A 22,779-nucleotide genomic window follows, 5' to 3' on the forward strand; every position below is an offset into this window, starting at 1 on the left:
TTCAGTTCTCTGCAACATAATGCTTATGAGTCATAACGAGTTAACGTAAGAACAGGTCTAAAACCATTTCTCCCTATCTATATATATATAAATATATGGGTCTCTTTTCTCTTTCTGAGACACGTGTCCCAGGGTTCTACCTATGTGATTTCAAACCATGTTTCAGACCAGCTGGACACCATGGAGGAGATACAGAAGGAGGTCGTCCGGCTGTGCAACGGCTACCCGGAGGGTCTTCCAATACAGGAGATCCATGGCCTCTACCAGCGGACCTACGGAAAACCCCTGCGTCTCGGGACCCCTAAAAGGTAAGCTCACATCAGTAGACGAAAGAAGGCAGATTCACTCTGTTTACCTTAGGCTACCTGACTGTACCTTTGGCCATGGTGCATCAGATCAGGATGTGATTTAACAAACCGTGTCTGATGGACCCGTTTGTGTGCTGTGTAGGTTTGCCCCACTGCAGACCCTGCTTAGGAGTGTCCCTGACCATCTCTATCTGTGCACCAATGGGGAGATGGTAGTGTGGCCCATCGCATCTCGGCCATCGGCCTCGTGGTCGGCACCTTCGTTCCCGTCGCCGCCGGCTGCCTTAGCAGTAGCACGCGGCCCTCGGCTAGCCTCCCCGCGGAACGGCAGCTCCGGCGGTAAAGGTGAGTGATGTCACCGCCAGCCGTTGAGGTGAGGGGATGTTCCATCCGTCTAGCAGCAGCCGTTGACTCTAATCGGAGCGCCAGTCTGGTGTGGAGAGATGTCACTGGATTCTGTTTCACTCATAATAAATCAATGGGCTTTTTGAAATGGCCTACACCTAAAGGACTAAACCAGCTTGCACGTTTTAATGATTTTGTTTGTCTTTAATATGAAACCGTTGCTTTGTGAAGGAGTACATACTGCTGCTTACGCAGAGGAGGTCTGATGGGCAGGCGGTCCTTCATTGTGGCCAAGGATATATGGCCAAGAAATCGGAAGGGGCAGCGCCTGCAGTGTGTTGTAAATTTCTCATCCAGCCAGTTACTGATCGCTGTGTGCCATAATACTTTATCTCCAGATCGGTTGGTTGAACCAGTTTAATTATCTGGGAGCGGTCTCTGACTTGGCTCATACTAACAAAGACACACTCATCATTCTAGCACAGATATTCTAACAGAGCATTTCACTCACGAATAGCTGACATGATGGCTATGGCATTGCTATTGTATCTTGCATACATCACCTTTTATTCATATATTTGTTTATTTAAACATTCTATTCCCACTGCATTCTGTACTTCTGCTTTGAGATGGAGAGCAGAGTGACTTTGTTTAAAGTTTCATTTAAGTAGTTGACTCATGAGAAAATAAGGACATGGATTACTCTTTGTCCCCGTCAAAGTACAAGAATAGCACAGAGTATTTTTGGGATATGGAGAATTTGAGTTTACAAAATGAGTTTACAAAAGGCCTTTTGTTGGGAGACATATGACCCGCCTGGTTGCCCTCTAAAATATCCTATTATTTAGTCTCTACAGGATATTTGGAGGCTAGGGTTATATGGAGGCTAGGGTTATGAGATGTCATAACACGGTGGCCTTTGATCCCTTTAAGACTGTGACTGTGGTTAAGAACTGTACCAACGAGATTGACTAGAAATGACTGTCAACTGCATCGCTGGTGAAAATGGATTGAAATTTAAATCAAGTTTGTATATTTCCAGCTTAATGTTGACATAGCTTTGGTAACTTTGTGTAAAGAGATGCATCTATCAGGCTGATATGTTGGGCTCTTATCTAGTAAAAAAGCAATAAACTGTATTCTAGTAGCCATATATATTCATATTGTTTTGTGCTTGAAGCTGGCCCCTAGTCACAGCTTGATAGCCCTGGTGCCGGGTCACGTGATTTCCTTGGCAACAGCCGAGGTGAATCAGCTGCGGATCAGGAATCTGAAACTTAAAGACACACACACTCACACCCTCCCTTTCTCACCCTCCCTCTGCTGCTGCTACTTCTGGTTTTGTTTTCCCTTCTCTCTCCATGTCTGACGTAGCTTTAGTTGTTTTACATTCAAAACTCTAAAGTAAACTAAAGGTGACACCCTAGGCTGGTTCCATTAATAAGTGTATTATTGTTACAGATATTGATTATAAGTAAATAGTTATATCATTATTAATGTTGCTTATTCAAACATTTAATCAAAAGGCTTCATTATTACGGCTAAATATGACTAGACTTACTCTTAAGTCATTTAGCAGGTGCTTTTAAGGCCCCTTTGGTTGCAGAATCATTCAGGAACAGGATGGCCAATCTTGCTCAAAGAAGCTTACAGATTACAAATTATGAGTTCAATAGAATCAACCAAACAAGAAAGGCCTTTTACTTCTGTTTCCTGACTTGCATGTGAATTTTCATACGCACAAACACTCAAACACACAAACACACACGTAACACAAGAACACTTGTAACACAAGAACACTTGTAACACATGAGCGTGAAGTAGCTGTTCTGCCTTGTTTGCTGTCTTTTATGCAAGGGCTTTTGTTCACATGAAAGGAGGTGGGTCTCCCAATGAACGGGGGGCTCAGCAGCATCATTCTGCATCACTTTCAGTTTCGTTTCTCCCTCACGTCAGTTGTGAACGCTTCTCAGTAACTGCTAGGGAGGAGGAGGGAGTTGGTAAATAGATAACAGCAGCTGCTCTCCCATATTCAGTTGGTAGTCCATCCACTGAGGTCCGTTTGTCTTGGACCTGAACATTATGATTTGTCGGTTGGTGAACCGTAGGAGTTACTTCAGAGAATAGGTGAGATTGAAAGGCTTGTCTCTTCTAGGTTAACCGGTATGCTTTGTTTGATTAGGTTTTGCATTGTGTAATATATTGAAAGGATATGAGACATTTTCTTGTTTGCTTTTTGTCAGCATATTGTTTAATAGGACGCTGGATATTTCTCAAGTACAGAAAGTTATCGGTTATTTAGTGAAAAGAAAAGACAGCTGATTCCTTTAAACATGTTGACGTCATCAAAGCAAATTCGTTCCGATTTTTAAAAAGATGTTTTTTTGACTAATACTCATATGTTGCTTCAGGGTTAATAATAAGGTGTTTACTAAATGGATGAATAGCCTTTTATTGGCTTTTTCACCATAAATGCAAAGTGTATTATCTACATCTTATTTGCATCAGATAAGCATCAGATGACAGCCGCTTTATCCCTTTAACACCATGTACTATCCAGGACAACATCATGTATATTACCAACATCTTAGATTTAAGAATGGTAACAATTCCACAGCTATTGTCAGAGTTTCCCCCAGGAAATGTCTTAGTCAAGGTGGTCTTTTGGAGGTATTTTTTATTATTATTAATAATAATAATAATAAAAAATGATATATTCATATCTATAGCAGTGTTTCCCCCAGCACTGTATGGTTAAGGTGGTCGCCTTAACAACAATAGGGCCCCTCCTTGACAACCAATGTATAAAAAAAAATATATATATTTTTTAAATTATTATGCATTAACAAAGTACAAAACTCTCGTAGGGAAAGAAAACATACAAAAAATAAAGATAAATAATGCATTGGTGTTACCTGTTCAAAACAATATTGGTGCGAACTGAACCCCCCCCCCCCCATCCTTTTTTTTATTTTTGTTTTCACTGTATACATTGGTAGTCAAGGTGGGGCCCTAGTATTGTTAAGGCCTTAACCGTACAGTGCTGGGGTAAAAACAGGTTGTATTGTTGTTGATGTCCATTGTTAACTGTCGGCGTGCGGCCCATGTACTTGCCCTTGGGGATAATAAAGTCTAAAGTCTACCATAATAACCCCCAGTATTTATTAAACATATTTCATTCTTTTTTATGGTTTCATTATCATGCCTTTTTTATTCATGATATTCTATGTCTTCTTGTCATAGCGACGACCATCATGGACAAAACCCTGGAGAAAATCGTGGCCATGATTAAAGGCTGCCCTGACGGCGTCCCTGGAAGGAAGGTGGCCGAGCAGTACAACCGGACCTACCACAAGAACCTGACCGTGGCCTCCTTGGGCTTCAAGTCCATGGCCCTGCTGCTGGCCTCCCTGGACGATGTGCTGGTGGTGCAGGGGGAGCTGGTGTTCCACCGGAGCCACTGGCCACCAGGGGGCGCCGACACCGCGCTCGAGGCCGGGAACGGGGACCAGAGCACTGCCCAAGAGGCGGGCGAGAGGCCTTCAGCGTCAGCCCCGGGGGACGGCCAGCCGGCGAAGGCCCGGAAGAAGAGGCATCGATCGGGGAGGGGAGCCTCCCCGGCCCCCCCTGTTGGCCAGCCACTGGAGGTGGTCAGCTTCGGGTTCGGGGCTCCGGCCCTTCCGGAGAGTTCCTCTTCTGGAGGCGTCCCATCATTCGGTGTTTACCAAGCTCCTCTCGGTAAACACAGTGTTCCCGCCGGAGCAGGCAAGCCTGTAGAGACGCTGTCGCAAGATCAGCTGTTGCAGAGGATCGCACAGGTTGGTTGTGTGACGCAAACCATTAAGCTTGAATGCTTTTTCTTTATGATCTGGTTCATCAACATGTGATGGAACTTGCTGATGAGTAATGATGATGACCGATGGGTGATGCATGCTTGCCCATCCCAAAATGCAACTGAAAGTGCAATCCTTCACCTAAGATTGCGCTGTGTTTCAGCAGACAAAATCACTGGTCATAATGAAGACGCGTGTGTCTAAGTGTCTTATGCTTCATTAATCATGAATCGTCATTTATCAGGATGAGAGGTTTTAATCTATTATTCAGTATCTTAGTCTATTATTACACCTACCAAATAAGGAGTCTGATTTTCAGATACTAGTAGAACCCGCCTTGTTTTTTAATCTGCATAGCATAGCAACACTTTCCTTGGGTGTAGGGTGTATACCAATGACTGTACCACTGATGTGTCCTAGGTTATGAAGGCGGACAAATTGGCTGGCAGGTCAATGGCGCGGCTGGCGGAGAGCTATTCTGAGCTGTTTGGGGAAGCTCTCCCGCTGGAACAGTACATGACTCTGTATGACTCCTGGGATTCCAGACGCCCTGGGAAACCATCCGGGGCATCAGCGGAAGCAGCAGAACCGCGCAGGCCACTGCCCACACAACACACTGAAGGTTGGTGCTTCTCGGAGTATGACGTTTACAGAGTAGAAAATGGACTCTGGCTTATTTATGCTACCTGGAAAATGTTCAATTGAATTGATGTACATGTTAAGAGAAAAATTCTCATGTTTAGATATGTCATAGGGAAGTAACTCAATATCATTTCTTCGATCTCAAAAATCTAAATAACATTTCAAACCACCTCCCCCTCCTCCTCCTCCTCCTCCTCCTCTTTACTCCTATTCCTCTTCACTTCTCCTTCTCTGCGCTCCTCCCTCCTCCGCCTCCTCCTCTCCACTCCTCCTCCTTCCCACTCCTCCTTATCTTCTGTCCTCACAGCTCCCACTACGTTTTCCATAGCGACTACAAGGGACTTCCTGTCCTTTGGCTCCCTGCCTTCCAGCATCCTTCCCCTAATGCCCGCCCACTCCCTGGCTTCTGGCCTCCTGCCTTCCGGCGCTCTGCCCTCAGAGGTCTCCTGCCCCCAGCCCTTCGGCACCACGCCCACCAACTCCCTGTTCTCAGACTCCCTGTTCTCAGACTCCCTGTTCTCCGGCCCCAGGCCCGCCGGCCCCATGCCCGCTGCCTCACTGCCCTCCAAGGTGGCACTCCCGGTGCCCATCGGCTCTCTGGCCATCAACCCCCCACCCGCTGGCCCGTCCGACGAAGACTTCCCGGCCCTGGGCGCGGCGGTGGCGGCGGTGGCCAGGGAGCCCCGGCGGGCCACCCCGACGCGGCCGCCGCTGGAGGAGACCCGGAAGAACTCCCCCGTCTTCAGGGACGACTACCACGGCCAGCTGCGGCACGTCCACGCGGCCAACCTGCGCGCGGTGGAAGTCCTGGAGGCGGACAACGAGGACGCCAAAGGCCGGAGGAGGAACCGCGTGCTGGACCCGGAGACGGTCAACAGCCTGGTGGAGGGCGTCATACGCGACCTGGCCGATGAGGGCGAGTTCGTCACGCAGGAGAAGGTGAGCCGTGAGTGACACAGGGGCAGTCAGCGTCACCATAGTCCTTTTATGGCGTGGGGGACGCAAACTGTGATGGAGTGCATCGACAAAGCATTTTCAATGAGTTGGTTTTGGCTTTCAATCAAACACAATGAAGCCAAGTGCTTATTTCCATTGTGGTCCTTTTGGGTGTGTTACTCAAAGTGGGGGCAAGGCTGGAGGGCAGCGTGTTTTCCCTCTCTCTCTGTCCTCAACTAGGTCTCTGTCTATATCTGTCTCTCTCTTTCTCTGACGCCGGCTCTGTCCCTGACTCTGTCTGTCTCTGTGCATCCAGGTGGTGTCCAAGGTGTGCATGCTGATGCAGGTCCCGTCCCTCCGGTCAGTGGGCATCATTCACGCCTGGCACATACCGGCTGTGAAGGAGCTCCAGTACACCATCCGGGAGATCAACATGTTCCTTGAGGTACGCCTGCTTTTTTTTTTAACACTTCTCTGCAGCCGTGTAGTTTTGACACTCGCCTTCATTTAAATGAACAACAACAATAATTCAGCTGCAAAACATCTTTGATTTTGAATCTTGAATCTTCCAATGTATTACGTTTGTTAACTTCATCTAATGATTGTATTTCAGAATTTCCTTTTTTTTTTTTTTTTTACATTTGATTTCTTCCTTTGTTTATCCCTACGAATGGCCTTGTGTTTGAAGGGGGATCTATCAATAAGCTTGCCTGGCCTTTCTTATAACAATGAATATTCATCCACGGGTGTCGTTTGCCCTCTTGTTAGTCCACCGAGGCGGCGACGGCCATTTGCACCCTGTATGAGCTGGGCCAGTGTCTGGCTGGCCTGAAGGAGAAGAAGCGCTACGAGGAGCTGAACCTGGGCCCACTCTGCAAGCTGCCTGTTGTCCACCGCATGTTCAAGATAGACAGCAGCACCAAGGATGATGACATCCCTCAGATAGAGACCGTGGACATCCTGAAGGTAGGCTTCATATCGATATGGGGGGGGGGGCACCATTTATGCTTATTTTCATTCAGGCTGTTGCCCTGCAGCCTTATCTATACACGGGGAGTAAATGAAGTATTTCGATTATTTTATACTTTTGTATAATATTCACGATCAAAAAAAGAAAAACCTTTTCCGTTTTTTTTTTACAACGTAGTTAATGCGGCAGGCCTGTGTTGCTTAGGCGGCCACCTAAACTGTAAAGTGCTGCGGTAAACCCTGAGGTAAAGACCTGTGTCGCTGTTCCACTGTTAAACTCACACTCCTCCTCTTCCACAGAGCCTGCGCCATTTCAGGCACGCTGAGCACAAGCAGAAGGTGGACCTGGCTGAGTTCATGAAGCATCTGGCGGACCAGCACAGCTGTGAGTCTCCCTACGAGCTGGGCATCCGGATCCAAAGCCTGGGCCTGCCTATAGCGGTGAGAGACCATCTCCCATGGAGGGAAACCATTAATCCAAACTTTTATGACCCTGTTAATGGAACAGGGTTCCATAAACCCCATCCTTTATGGATAGGAAAGATCGTACAAAAAAAAAGGCATGTGATATCATTTCCTTTTGTGAGGTCAATAATCAACAAATAAGTTTTAGTTAGTCATTATCTAGTTCCTGGTCATGTGTCACGGATTGAGTTACTATATCATTTCTATGAGTGTGGTTTTAAAAATTACTTTTGCTTCGATGACTTCAGCAAACATTAAATGAAGAGTAGAAAGAACTTAATGGAGATCCTCCGCTTTCAATTAAACAGGCAAATAGTAATTTACAATTCAAATGTAATGACGTCAATCCCTGACCGGAGTGCCTTGGAAGGTCAAGCAACTATTGCTCGTCTCTATGTTTTTAGAATGATTGTTTTTAAGTAAAGAAAATAGAAACGTTAAGGACACGCAGAAGCCACAGTCATGAATCCCTGCCCCCTGGCCCCACCCACTCCCAGACCCTGAACAAGGTGACCCGCCTTGAGCATCAGAACCTCGAGCGGTCCCAGCAGCTGATCCAGAGGGAGCTGGAGGAGGAGGTGACGGATAAAATGAGGAAGATGAAGAGGAACGTGATGGATCCCTTCTCCGCCGCCTCCTTTGGCGCCGGAAGTCTGGAGCTCCGCAAGAAGTACATCTCCATGGCGGCGGTGGAGGTCGTGCTGGAGGTCTTCACCAATGCGGCAGACATCTTTAGCTCCAAGCTGCACAAGGTGAGATCCACCGATCTCTTTCGTTGAGACCTTCGGGGGAATGGAGCAGGATAAAGTGCAGCGTTTGACCATTTTAACGTCTGCAGTGACTGTGACTACAAGGGAGGCTTGTGTGGATTGCAGTGACAATAAAAGTGCTGACTCGCATAACATACTGACATTACATAACATAAGAGCATACAAACTACTTACAAACATAATTTTTCTGTTGAGAGGACGGGTGCTTTCTCAATGAAAATGTAATCAAAGGCTTACGAAATCAACTAGTATTAAAGTAAATAAGGTTTTATACACGTGACATATGGCGTTACTCACTCCAGATCTTAAAGTTACCAATATTTCCACGATCATGGGATTGGATACGGCATAATCTTTGGGTAACCACGATTGTTCACGCAAGGATTTTATTGACTGATTACGATTTTTCCATGAAAAATACGCTTTAGGGTTGTGAAAAACGACCCCCCCGGCTGATGTTTCGTGTCACTTCCTGTCCAGCGCGTCCAGGACTTCCTGCTGCAGATGTCGGGCGATCGGCTGTGTTCGGCCATGTTCCAGCTGGCCATCTGCGGGGGGTCCCTAGCCGTTCCTCAGGACCTGGTGGCCAAAGACCAGCCGGCAAAGGCTGCAGGGAAACCTGCTAAACAAGAGCCTGCAGTCGCCCTGCCCAGCGAAGGTCAGCCAGTACACTGTTAATCAACGGGTGATGCACTGGCGCCAGCACACATCATGGGAGCTACCCTACCCCGCATGACAAAACACAGCGGGCTGATTATGTAAATGCGGGTGTTTTTCATGTGCAATATGTAATCGATCACACATATAGTCAAATTAATATTCAAATTCTAATTTGTACACACAGAACTGAAAATAAAAACATGCAGGCCTAACACTAAGGAATACACGCAGAAGATGACAAACTGATTTTTTTATTTGAAATCTCATGTTTTGTTTAGATGTCTCGTCGTATCTCATAGTATTCATGAGAATACCCAAAAGCTATTCTCATATTTGAACTTCAAAAAACGAGTATCTGTTATCTAATGTAAACTGAGAGATCAAAAGGGCTCCATTTTGGTTCTAGATTGTATAGTACTGAATAAGCATTACTGAGTCTCCTTTCTCCCTGGTGCTTGTCCCTCCCAGATGCTGTGAAGCAGTTCCTTAGGACCAGTCTGTCCAATCAGAGTACAGCTCTCACTCTGTGCTCCATGGCAGCTCTGGAGAAGAAGCTGAGCATACACTTTAAGCTCCCAGAGTTTGGGTCTCTGCAGAGAGGAACCTTCCTGGAATTCCTGGTGAAAAACATCCAGGTATCTCACACACACACACACACACACACACACACACACACACACACACACACACACACACACACACACACACACACACTGGTTTTCCCCTGCAGGTGGCCCTACCAATGGAGCGATTGCAGATAGTGGCTCCTTGAGATAAACGCACAAGACGTATCCCATGTCAAACAATGTTAAAAGTTTGCGATTAACTATGTCTACACACCATGTACAAGTAGTATCCTAGAATGCATTACAGCAATTGCACAGAGCACAAATATAAAATTATCTTAGCTGTAACTGAATCCACTGTTTGTAGATCAGTTGTCGTGTCTTGAAATGATTGTGAAACGTATTCGTCATGTGAAACATGTTCTCCATTTTACCATGTCTGTACCAGTGGACTGTGTCCAATTTTGTAGTGTTTATCTACCCCTCTATTGCGTTTTGAGCGTCCAATGCATTAGGGAGTGCCTCCAATCGTGGGATAGTTGTAGGGAACAGAAATGGTCCAGCGCTCATATCTCTCTCTCTCTCTGTCTGTCTCTGCAGCTGCTGCAGGAGACTGTAGGGGGCGCTGTGGCCCTGGGTGGTGGCGGCGCAGAGCACCAGGGCTGTGGCTTCCGGCCCAGCCGCCAGGATGTGTTTGAGTTCATCAAACAGTGTGGAGCGTTCACCTCCTCCGAGCCTGACGCGGTGGGTCACCGCACTTACTCACTCACTCACTCACTCACTCACTCACTCACTCACTCACTCACTCACTCACTCACTCACTCACTCACTCACTCACTCACTCAAAAAATAAAAGAAAGAAGAAAAAAATCGATCACAATCAATGGATGACCTCATGAGATCCACACCGTCTAACGTCATCTTCTGTACCCCTATCATTGTCCTCCCAGCTGGTGCACATTGAGCGGGCTCTAAGGGCCCATTACAGGGTGCGTGACAGCCGGGACCTGGGCCTCGGGCCCCTGAAAACGCTGGCTGACATGGTGAAGCGCCAGAAAGACCTTCGGGGCGGAGGGGGCTGCGTCCAGGTCCACTATGAGACGGCCCTGTTCGCCAAGCACAGCAGGTACACTGTGTGTGTTTACGTGTTTCAATGCGGGTCAAGTCGCATTCAGGATCAGCATCTCTTTTACAAGAGAGGTCCGATAAGCAGCATCACACTGCAGGGCAAAACCGCAGTACACCCTTAGAAACCATGAAGTAGCCACTCACAAACACACACACACACAAACAATACAGTGCACACTTGCAAACAACACAGTACACTTGCTAAGCTGTAAAGTACGCACTTACAAACAACGCAGTACACCTTCTTTCATTTTTCTCCCCAGGTCTAAGCTTTAGCACTAGCCAACAGCGTGGCTGTATATCTTGATGCGTGCGTACACGTGAATAGTAGGTCTTCCGTCGTCGGTTGACTAAACAAATCGTATTCGTCCAGGATGGAGGAAGCTGCAATCATTTCATCAGTCATATTCCATGGCAATTCATATTCCTCCCCTGGGTCGTGTTGTCCTCCAGCACTACGGACGGGGGGGGAGCGTCTGTGGGTCTTCTGGGGGAGGTGTCCCAGGAACAGGCCCTGGCCTGCCTGCTGTCCTGCCCCCTGCTGGAGGACCTGGAGCAGTGGAGCCAGTGGGAGGTGGTCTTCAGGCCTGTCCACGGCCCGCTCAAGGACTTCATCGAGAGGAACGCAGGTACACCGTCCCGTAGTGTGTGTTTGTGTGTGTGTGTGTTTCAGTATAATCAGTTTCATGGACATGATATCTATGAAGACTACATGTCAAAATAGAGAGGCTTGAAACACGGGTTTGGTTCCTGTGCACACGATGGGTCAATTCAGAGAGCCTAACCCCAACCGTAGCCCTGGTCTATCCGCAGCCGTGCCAGCCAACTCTGATTTGGCGGCCCTGGAGGTGAGCCCGGGGGTCCTTCTCCGCATCACCACGGCAACGGGCGACAAGCTCTTCTCGCAGGCGGCAATGAGCCTTGACCCTGTGGGCACCGCCGGCCACCTGGTGTCCATGGTGGTGGCGGACGGCGTGGTCAACGTGTCCACGGCGCTCCTGGCCAATCACATGGAGAACGCCCTGGCGGCGGGCGTGGCCAATGCAGGTAGAGGCCCCGCCCTCCTCCGCTCTTTGCTTCCCATCGCTCTCCCTCCTCCTTTCCTTCCACAAGCCTGTTTTCAAACTGTCGGAGGGATCGGACACTAGAGGCTTATTCATGCATTGTTCCCATTATTTTCCCGACATTTGTTTTCAAACAACATATCAAACATCCGTCTCACTATGAATTTACTCGTCCGATATTACATTTTCTTATTTATAACTGTAATTATATCCAGATATAGCCCAATGGATAGATGGATCAGAGCGGGTCAGTGTTGCAGCGGGGGCATTCTAACTGCTGTTTTTTGTGTGTTTGTCAGATATGTCTCAGGGGGACGATGACGTGTCCGGCTACGGATCTGTGCCCCACTTCCTCCTGGAGAGCGTCACTCGGATCCCCCCCATGACCTGCCAGGCCCTGCTGCAGCAGGTGGGTACCCATGCTCAACCACCCCCCCCCCCCCCACCACACAGGTTGGACGTCGACGCAAGGCAAGGGGGTTTACAGACTCATTACGTCCTTGCGGACCCTCCTTCCATCCACCGCAAGGGCCCGAAGTGCGCCTCCCAAAAATTGTAGCCTTGTGTAGAGGAAACGCAGCAGCAAGGCCTGTGATTGGTCCGCTCCCTAAAACCCGCCGCAGAACCCAAACAGGTTCACGACTGCGTCGAAGCGTCTGCGTGGTCATTGCGCTGCGTCCACGTGGAAACATAACTGAGCCTTAACTAGTGCTAGGCGGCATGGCCAGAAAATGATATCAGGGTGTTAATGAAAATGATGACGTGACAGTGTATATCACGGCAGGACACCGGGAGGTGCTAGAACGCAGGGAAACTCTTCAATTTTACGCATAGTAGGACCGCTGTATGTCGATGTTCAAACAAGGTCATAATACTTCCAAACGTTCTTCCTACTTATGAGAACTGAACGGCTGAATCAGGTTATACAATCAAGTGATGTTATTTTTTTTTCCTTTTCTGGCAATTCTTCATCGAGAATAGTGTTGTAATTTTTTGGTCCTGGAAGAGTTCTTCTTGTAGGGACCTACATACTCACTCACTCACTCACTCACTCACTCACTCACTCACTCTCAGGCTCACTCTCAGGCTCACTCTCAGGCTCACTCTCAGGCTCACTCTCAGACTCACTCATACTCACATTGCTCTCTCTCCCTTTACAAATCCTCCCTCTTACCTACAGCAGCTCTTAGACGGTTAACACTAAACCCACCTGACCCCATGCAGGTGTTCCTGGAGCCTCTGTACCGGGTCTTGGGCCAGGCCAGCTCTAAAGCCCTCCTGCTGGCTGTGGCTCGCTCGGACGCCCGGCACCTCAACCGCCTGCACCAGCTCGCCGTCCGCCTGGGGGTCACAGAGTGGACCAAGGACTACCAGAAGAAGATGGACCCTCCCAAGCCGCGGGACACGCTCACGGCTACAAAGGTCTGCTGATCGTGATACATCTACCCTTTTGATGGCGAATGTTTTGATGGCTCCATCGCTCGGATTGGATGACACTGCATTATCTCAAGAATATAGCAGTTGCCTTAATATAAATCTACCCCAATATTATTATTACCCCCCGATTATTAAGAGGTCCATTAAAGAAATGAAAATAAATAAAATGTAAGCTCAACATGCAGGCAATACGTTTTGCAGCGACCTGGGTATGATTCCCATCTTGGGTCCTTAGTGACAAGTCATTCCTTCGCTTTTCAAACCAAGTTCCCTGTCTCTCTTCCCTCTCCTGTCCATAAAGGAACAACACATCTTCATCAAGATTTAAAAAAAATGTGTATGGCTATTGTCTATGCTATTAGAAAACACCCATAGCTAACAAAACCAAGAGAGGACTGGGTATGTAGCCTGTAGCTTGTAGCTACAGGCTACATTCCGGGTTTGTTTGTAGAGTTGTCGACACAGGGCTGAGCGGTACCTCTACTCCACTCCCCCTTTAGTGTTCTCAATGATCGCTTCTCTTATTTTTTTGGGGCCATGTTTTCTGTTTCCTTCCATCTGTCTAGCCTGACTTGATGGACCCCTTCAGCGGCAGCCTGTCCGCTCTCAACCTGAACGGCGATGACGACTACCTGGACGATCCCGCCAAGGAAGACAGCTCTGAGACGTCGTCACTCCACCGCCAACGGCTCCCAGGTAAGAGAGGGGAAAACTACAATGGATTATGGGAGAGATCGACGGCTAGTTCGGTACACGCCTATTACATGGTTTCATGTTTTGCTGTTCCGAGGCTTCTTGTTAAAAACAACATCGCTTATAGCTTATACATTTATTAACTGGGGAAACGATAACTTAACGGTCAATGTATGACTATCTATAAAAAATAAGTCTAGTTTAAAAGCAGTTGTATACTTTATTATACAGTGAGATAGTTAGGAAGGTATGGGAGATAGTGGAGAGACATGCATCAAAGGACCACGGGCAGGAGTCAAAGCCGGGTTGCTGCGATCAGGACTGAGCCTTAATGGTAGGCACGCTACTCAGTTAGCCACCGGGGCGCCCAGAATTTTCTTTGAAATATTTTACGGTTAATGCAATTCATTTAACACAGAGTTGTTGATGTTCAATTAATGTTACATCTTGAACCGATGTTCCATGAGTCGGGATGCGTACTGCTTACTGCCAACATACTGATCAATAACCTTTGATCCGTTCCATCTGTCTGCCTACTCCGCCCGCAGCCGAGAGTGAGAAAGAGGAGGACGACGCGGAGGAGGAGGAGGAGCCGCGATACGAGCTCGTCAACAAAGAGACCCACAGCGATTATCTGACAGCCAGCGAATGTGATCGAGTCCATGAGGTGGGCGAGGCAGAACTCGCTGACCCTGACGGAGTGAAGGTGGAGGAGGAGGAGGAGGAGGAAGACGGTTCTGACAGTGAGGGCGAAGAGAACTTTGAGAGAGCCCTGATCGAGGACATAAGGTTGGTTCTGCTGGCTGTTGTACTGCTACAAGTTTAGGAGTATACCCTACCGAAGAAATTAAAATATGTAAATCTTTGCAAAGTTTTCAACCAGGCATTCCTCCTCCCTCAAAGCAGAAATTGGTGTGAATCAAACAGCATTCATTTGATTTGATTATAAGTTATACACTTTGCTGTTAGTAAATAACCTCACCTCTAGTGATTAAGTCCTGTTGGATTTTCACCTTTCCCTCCACAGGAAGAGTCAGTTTGGCGTGGGTGTGGAGCTGACCGCTGAATGCAAGGAGCTGATGGCAGTACAGCAGGAACGACTGGGCCGCAGCCTTGACCGCCTGTCCACAGAGCTCTACAGCAAAGACGCACACTTTGTCCTGGAGCTCATTCAGGTACATCTATCTCCAGAGCCATTTGACGGGTTGCCCGTCAGCACGGATCCAATGGTAGAAAACCTTGTTTTCTCAGCCCTGCAAGGGAACAGCCAGCTCTCAGGGATCAGTAAGGGTTAAGTGCATTGCTCAGGGAAGCCTCAGCACTTAGCTAGGAGGAGCCAGGGATCGAACCAGCAACCTTACCTGGTGACCAAGACCTGTTTTTGATATTTTACGTTTATTTAATATTAACATTTTATTGTTGAATCATATAAAGGGGTAACAGTTGTTTTTCATTTTTTTCTATTGTGTGTTTTCTTCACTAATACGTCACAGGAAATACCCATAACCTTCTAAAAACTTTGACTTGAAAACCACGAATAACCCGGGTTGGTTTCAGAACGCGGACGACAACACCTATCCGCTGGAGGGAGAGGTGGTGCCGGCGCTGGTCCTGGTGGTGGAGAGGGACTGCATCACCGTCCTGAACAACGAGAGGGGCTTCCAGGACCAGAACATCAGGGCCATCTGCGACGTGGGCCGCAGCACCAAGGGCAAACACAAATACGGATACATAGGTATTTCTCTTTTACTTTTGTGTCAAAATTAGGAGTAGGACTCTCTGGGGACCCCTAGTGGAGAACCCCCAGGTTGGCAACGTCAGTCTTCTAACTGCTCCATTTGGTTCACTTGTTCCCACATTTTTCTTACATGGTGAACACTTAGAAGTTCATTATTATATCCTGGATATAATAAATCATAGATCATAGAAAATCAAAGACATGAGAAATCATTCTTCTGAAAAAATCATGGTTATGAAAAAATCATGGCTATGGATAAAAATCCTGGACATGAAAAGTCATGTTGAAACAACCGTGCCTTGGTCCATGATTCCTGACCTCCCTCCTCATCTTCCTCGCCTCTCTCCCTGCAGGGCAAAAGGGCATCGGCTTCAAGTCTGTGTTCAAGGTGACGGACCGCCCTGAGATCCACTCCAACGGGTTCCACCTGCGCTTCGACAAGAAAAGCGGCCCCATGGGGTATATCCTCCCCCACTGGGTGGAGGAGCAAAGACCTCTTGACCTCCAGCAGATCCCCAGCATCGGCAAACACAGGTCTGTGGTCTGGAGAAAGCTCTGAATACGTTGTCCTCGAGATCGCAGTTTTATTTTGTACAATTTATTTTTTGGAGGGGCTGTAGGTACGATTTAAGAGCCATTCTTTCAGTGTTGATTGTTCGATAGGGCATAGCGTTCAGATAGTCAGCTATTAGTGAGCGGAATGATCTGGGGGAATATCTGTTCCTAGTGTACTGCAAATGCCTCTGCATGAGACAATTTAACAGCCAGCTCGTTTTTGACCATCAGGGCAGAAACAATTGGTTCTGGGACTCCATCTGCCAGTCAATCACAGGCACGCACACGGCAGCGGGAATGTTGCACTCTTTAATGGAGGCGACACTTAGGGAGCCTGGAGGGATGTGGTTCCTTTCTCTTGCTCTGTTCTGCTCGGCTCTCATATTTGAACCCTGAAATCTTTACAGCTTAAACCAGGAAAAAGCCTAATTTGATGTGAAAAATCTGCAGTGGCCAAGACAAGCAGCAGCACAATGTTAAGGGAAGGACAATATATACCAATACAGATCATCAGAGTTACCAATCACAGCACGGAAACATCGGATCCAAGAAGCAAAATGTTTAGAAAGAACATTAACACTAACAAAGGGTCAGATATTCTGGCCTGTTTGGTAATCCTCCTCCTTGTCCTCTTCCTCTCCCTGCTAGCTGGACCACAAAGATCTGCCTCCCGCTACGGTCGGAGAACCAGCAGACCAGGAACCTGTTCCACGACGTTCACCCCTCACTGCTGCTGTTCCTCCACCGGCTGCGCTCCATCACCATCTACAACCAGGTGGCTGCAGGCGCACACGCACACACACACACACACGCAAATGCACTTGGACACACACGCAAATACAAACGCACACACACACACACGCAAATGCAAACGCACGCACACGCACACGTGCATACAATCACACATGCATGCACGCAGATGCATATGCACGCACACAAAAACACACGCGCATACAAAAACACAAACACACACACACACACTCGCTCTCATATATATATATACACACACAGACACACTCGCTCTCATATATATATATACACACACACAGACACACACACACTCAACATCCTTACCTGTGTGTGTTCCTCTGCAGTGTGAGCGTCAGGTGGTGGCGATGACCCGACGTGACCGGAGCCACAACGTTCTGGAGGTGGAACACACAGACGGAACGGAGCGCTGGCTGGTCATCAAGCGCATGCTGGAACCGAAGAAGGTACACACACACACACACACACACACACACACACACACACACACACACACACACACACACACACACACACACACACACACACACACACACACACACACACACACACACACACACACACAGGGGGATCATGTGCCGTAATGTGGTGATCAACAACACACCAAATAAACATGTAAACACAACAGGACCAACGATTGTAATATTCATGGACGGCACCCAAAATATGGAGGGTTAATGGAGGTTCAGTTCAGATTCCTGCTCGTAGTTTGACCGGCAAGCGAGTGGAGCTGTTAGTGCGGTTTGATTCTCTCCAAGAGAACCAAGTGGATCGTCAGCTGTAAGTGGTTTGATATTCCAGACGGAGGATCTTTCTCCATCACTAAAGTGATCCACCTCTGCTCTCTGACCTCTGGTCTGGCCCTGCCTCCTCCAGCCTCTGCCCCAAGGGACCAATAATCAAACTAGTCTGCTCACATGATCGACGCGATATGAGATTAAGCACTTTACCGAGCGGCATCCCCGTCTGAAGGCAACGGAAAAAAAGGAAGCAGTTAACACAAGTCCGTAGACCTCGGAACTAGTTGTTGTGACTGTGACTCTGTTGTACTTAATCAAAGCGCACGGCGGTTGCGACTGTTTGAGGTACTAAATGAAAGTGCATGGTGGATGTGACTGTGTATTGCACTAAATGAAAGTGCACGGTGGTTTTGACAGTGTGTTGTACTTAATGAGAGCGCCCGGTGGTGGTGACAGTGTGTCACCACCAGCGGGTGACACACTGTCACCCGGTGGTGGTGACACAAAAAGTGCACGGTGGTGGTGACCGGGTGTTGTACTAAATGAGAGCGCCCGCTGGTGGTCCAGATCAAGGAGGACGTGGAGGCCACCGAGCTGGCGCTGGCCTTCCTGCTGGGGGACAGCTCTCTGCCCGGTGACATCATCACCCAGCCCCAGAAGCAGCCCGTGTTCGCCTTCCTGCCGCTGCGCAGCTTCGGCTTCCGCTTCATCGTCCAAGGTGAGCTCACAAGGAGAACGCATCACGTTATTATTTGACTTTGTTTTGATTAACGCTTCTCTCTTCCTCCCTGTCTCTCTCTCTCTCTGTCTCAGTCTCTGTCGCTCTGTTTTTTATTGGGTTGTTTTCTCTCTCTGTCAATCTTGCTCTCTGTCTATTTTTGTCTGTCTGTCTGTCTGTCTGTCTGTCTGTCTGTCTGTCTGTCTGTCTGTCTGTCTGTCTGTCTGTCTGTCTGTCGCACGCTCTGTCTCTGTTTCATTCTGTCTCTGTCATGACTTTGACTTTCTATTGGACGACGCATCTTTCCGACTGAGCCTATCGGTACACATTGTTGTACAATGCATTACTCAAACTGAGTAAAACCAGTCAAAGTATCAATCTTTGTTTTCGGTTTATCCTGGCCACCAAACAAACATGTCACACGATGGGGTTAACCACGCATGAAGAGGTTAACCACACATTATTCACCAAAAAAGCATCTGTGTCCTCAGGCGACTTCGACATCCCCTCGTCCCGTGAGGACGTGGACAGAGACAGCCCCTGGAACCAGTGGCTCCGCTCCGAGATCCCCCAGCTCTTCGTCCAGGCCCTGAACGTCTTCAACGTACGTCCGACTCTCGACAACACAAACAAACCTTAGATGGGCTAAGTAGACTCACTACGACTCACTGACTCACCGCCTTTCCCTTCCCCCCTTCAGGACCACCCGGAGTTCAGCGGGATGAAGGGTTTGGTCCACTTCCTGCAGTTCGTCCCCCTGCCAGACGAGGTGCTGGACTTCTTCAAGCCGGTGGCCAGGCAGATTATACAGCTGCTGAAGGGCCAGGCCTTCCTGCCCACACTCAACTCAGGTACCCACTCACTACTGCACTCACTCATAGCGGTATTATTTTAGAAAGGTCATGTTTGATTAGTGGGACTAGTAATGGTAATGGAATGTAATGTCAACATCTTCTGTCTCTATCTATCTGTATCTGTATCTTTCTATGTCTGTATCATTCTCTCACCGTTCCGCACAGAATTTGCCTTTAACATCAAACTCTCCTCTCCCCCTTTACTTAATTTCTTATCAAATAAATGTGTGAGTCCTTATAAAATCTGAATAAAAAGTATTTTTCTCGGTTATCGTCAGAACGGGAGGTGGAGTACAAACTGCCCTCCCAGGTGGCCGTCTGCCACGACCCGGTGATCCGCAACGTGATTGGCCGCGAGGAGCTGGACAGGCACCTGTCCCTGGCCTACCTCCACCCCAGCCTGCAGCCCCTGCCCCCCCTCTCCCTGCTCAAGCACCTGGGGGTGCGACACCTGATGGGCTCTGACGTTACCACGGTGACCACCGCCATGGCCCGGGAGCTCACGGCAGGGGGCGAGCTGCACACAGGTGCGTCCGCGACCGTTGCTTTTATCACCATCGTCATGTGTACCGCGCTGTGTACCTGTGATGTACTGCCTGACTACTGTCCCATTGTGTGGTGACGTGTACAAGTGTGTATGTAGTAACGATTAACCGAATTCAAACCAACATCGTGATGTAATAAAACGCGATTTGTAAATGGCAAAGAGTGATAATAAAATTAAAAATGGGTTGTGTTGGTCATACTATAGAATGATATACTGCTTGTTTAGTGAATTATACAGAACATAAGAAACTTTAAAAAAGAAAAATCGCATTCTAAATCGCAATCGCAATATTGGTCGAAATAATTGCAATTTGATTATTTCCCCAACTCGTTCAGCCCTATTATATAGTATGTTCCTAGAGGAAAACTGTACTTTAAAAGGGCCAATAATGGAAATCAACAAAAGCGTTGATTGGTTTTAATGTTGCACATAGTACGTAGGTTATAAAAGCTGATCCTTCCCATCTGTTACATCAGGAGTTTGAGGAGAACTTCCAGTAAGGCCTTAAGGGTGACATATTATACCACCAGCTGTAAGTGTGATTAGCCGTACAAGCCGTTTTGAAAAACTGCCTCTTCTGGCATCACAAGTGGGCGTGTCCTAGATGTATGACGGACAGATGAGCAACGTTTGCTCCAGTCAACTGGGTAGGCTGGTAGACTGATCTATCATGCACACATCTAGGTGGACACGCACACTTGTGATGTCAGAAGTTTTTCAAAACAGCTTGTAACGGATAATCACTCTCACACCTGGTTGTATAACATATCACCTTTTAACCTGTAGGCATGCACTTGTTCTTTAGCACTTTCTGCTTTACTTGTCCTGTGAGGCTGAATGAAGCCCCATCACCTGACCCGATCTCCTCTCCCCCCCCCCCCCCCCCAGACGAGGGACTCCGCCGGCTCTCCCGGCTGCTGGTCTGTAACTTCCGGGCGCTGGAGAACGGCTATGGCGAGGAGGAGCAGATCCTGCAGGCACTGCGGGAGCTACCCATAATCCCCCTGGCCGACGGGCGGGTGGTGGCGCTGAGCAGCGTGGGTGTCTTCTTCCCCATAGAGAAGGCCGAGAAGAAGGAGGGCAAGCAGAAGCCAGCAGGTACATGCTCCGGGGAACGCCGTGTTCCGACCTACAGTCGGGATTGTGTCGGCTGCCATGGATATTCCTGGCCTGGCTCTCCCCGCCTACGTACTTCCGCTCAATACTAATTTCCCTTCAGTACTACGTCTGGATTTGCGGTGCATTCGCGAGTTTTCAGCAGCCATTTTTTTGGCCGTCCAATCAGCAAACAGAGGGAGTGGCTGAGATCAATGACGTTGAGGTTGTGCACTAGTTTGCATTGTAGTCAAACGTTAGCGATTGGTTAGGGCAGATCCAATAGTTTTAAACTCCAACAGACGCCCGCTTTCAAGTGAGTTAACATTTGTCAATGGAGAGTGGCCAGACTCTCTGTGCAAATGAAATGAAGTACGAGAGTGAGGTAGGACCAGGCTAGGATATTTCTGGCATGTCAGGGAATCTTTCCCCCACCTGGGATTGATGGGGCTATCATGGAAGATCATGTACTCCTGTCTGCCTGCTACTGGATTCCCGCCGTGCTCGTGTTCTGATGCACTGCATAGCTGTTGTGACAGGAGAATAACGAAGCAGAAACTGATCATAGAGTGAATATATGTGAACAGTGTTAATAATACTTATGGCCGTTGAAGAAAGTGTCATGTTATGTTAAAAGAGGTCATGGAAGATGTTAAATCGCCACAGAGTGGGAACTCGTCCAAGGCTCTTTACAAGAATATAAAATGAAGAAGATATTGATTTAAATCTGGTGCCCAGAGCGAAGGTCGGCCAGCGAGTTAAGGTGCACTTGTAAGGGTTTGAGTGTTGTAGTTTGTCTTTGAGTATGAAGAGGACATGCGGTGTGTTGTGTCTCTGGACACCGGGACGACCTGTCGTCGGCTTGCAGGTGTGGCCTGCCTTCGAGACGCTTCAGAGGAGGAATACAAATAGAACCTGCTTGGTTCTTTTCTTTTCTTTAGGTTATTTTAACACTCTTACATACACGCACACACACATGCTGACACGCTGTCACACACACACACAGGCAAGCACACACTGACCCACACCTATACACACACGGGCACACACGCACCCACCCACATGCATACGCACACATACAAACACCCACCGACACACATACACATCAAACTGCAGCAGCAGAGGTAGGCATATGACTATGTCCACCTCTCACCTCTAAAAAGTACAGACCTACACTATTTTTACACACACGCACACGCCCACGCACACAGAGGAGAGAGAGAGGCATGCCCATTGCCCACACGTGGGTTGGCAAACTTAGCAGTGTTTTGCGTCATCCATTTCACAATAAAAGCCCCCCCCCCCCCGCCTCTCTGAAAGCAAGGAGTCAGAGACAGACGATGAATAATTCTCCTCTCCCACACCGTGACGTCATCACTCTGGCTGCACTTCAATGGCAACAGCCTTTCAAACACACACACACACACACACCTCTGCACGCACACGCTCACTCGGTTAACCTTCAGTGGTCCTCCAATTCCAGACTGGAAGATCAGTGGGAAGAAAAAATTAAATCAATGCAGGATTGTACAGTCATCCGATCCACACCCTCACACAACACCACTACAGCTGTATAAGCTGCTGAGAACGACGTTCATGAACAGCTCTACTCTGAGCCCAGGTGTGTTCTATATGTCATGTACTCTGTGTCATATGCAATGGTCTTTATTACAGAATAGAAGACTATCTTTTTGTCCTCCTATTCTATTGTGTCCCCCTGTCCCACTCCCTGTCCCACTCGCTGTGTCCCCTGTCCCACTCCCTGTCCCACTCGCTGTGTCCCCTGTCCCACTCGCTGTGTCCCCCTGTCCCACTCCCTGTCCCACTCGCTGTGTCCCCTGTCCCACTCGCTGTGTCCCCTGTCCCACTCCCTGTCCCACTCGCTGTGTCCCCTGTCCCACTCACTGTGTCCCCCTGTCCCACTCGCTGTGTCCCCTGTCCCACTCCC

General features: G+C 48.3%; 1 protein-coding gene across 1 annotated transcript in view; it reads left to right on the plus strand.

Moving 5' to 3' along the window:
- LOC307090309 (uncharacterized protein) overlaps positions 1-22,779 on the plus strand; it is a 43,810-nt gene that overhangs the window by 2,187 nt on the left and 18,844 nt on the right. The window contains exons 2-30 of the mRNA XM_079756891.1: positions 167-308; positions 451-653; positions 3,897-4,471; positions 4,907-5,108; positions 5,436-6,067; positions 6,381-6,509; positions 6,833-7,030; positions 7,334-7,474; positions 7,996-8,250; positions 8,749-8,926; positions 9,397-9,563; positions 10,095-10,238; positions 10,445-10,620; positions 11,076-11,251; positions 11,436-11,669; positions 11,986-12,095; positions 12,911-13,108; positions 13,690-13,819; positions 14,365-14,605; positions 14,844-14,991; positions 15,374-15,551; positions 15,908-16,088; positions 16,758-16,884; positions 17,204-17,323; positions 18,185-18,335; positions 18,827-18,939; positions 19,036-19,186; positions 19,468-19,716; positions 20,625-20,834. Coding sequence (XP_079613017.1) covers positions 181-308; positions 451-653; positions 3,897-4,471; positions 4,907-5,108; positions 5,436-6,067; positions 6,381-6,509; positions 6,833-7,030; positions 7,334-7,474; positions 7,996-8,250; positions 8,749-8,926; positions 9,397-9,563; positions 10,095-10,238; positions 10,445-10,620; positions 11,076-11,251; positions 11,436-11,669; positions 11,986-12,095; positions 12,911-13,108; positions 13,690-13,819; positions 14,365-14,605; positions 14,844-14,991; positions 15,374-15,551; positions 15,908-16,088; positions 16,758-16,884; positions 17,204-17,323; positions 18,185-18,335; positions 18,827-18,939; positions 19,036-19,186; positions 19,468-19,716; positions 20,625-20,834 — 5,845 coding nt within the window. The 5' untranslated portion in view covers positions 167-180. The remainder of the gene's footprint in view (positions 1-166; positions 309-450; positions 654-3,896; positions 4,472-4,906; positions 5,109-5,435; positions 6,068-6,380; positions 6,510-6,832; positions 7,031-7,333; positions 7,475-7,995; positions 8,251-8,748; positions 8,927-9,396; positions 9,564-10,094; positions 10,239-10,444; positions 10,621-11,075; positions 11,252-11,435; positions 11,670-11,985; positions 12,096-12,910; positions 13,109-13,689; positions 13,820-14,364; positions 14,606-14,843; positions 14,992-15,373; positions 15,552-15,907; positions 16,089-16,757; positions 16,885-17,203; positions 17,324-18,184; positions 18,336-18,826; positions 18,940-19,035; positions 19,187-19,467; positions 19,717-20,624; positions 20,835-22,779) is intronic.

Source organism: Pollachius pollachius, assembly GCF_949987615.1.
Source record: "Pollachius pollachius genome assembly, chromosome: 19".
NCBI classification, from domain to species: Eukaryota; Metazoa; Chordata; class Actinopteri; order Gadiformes; family Gadidae; genus Pollachius; species Pollachius pollachius.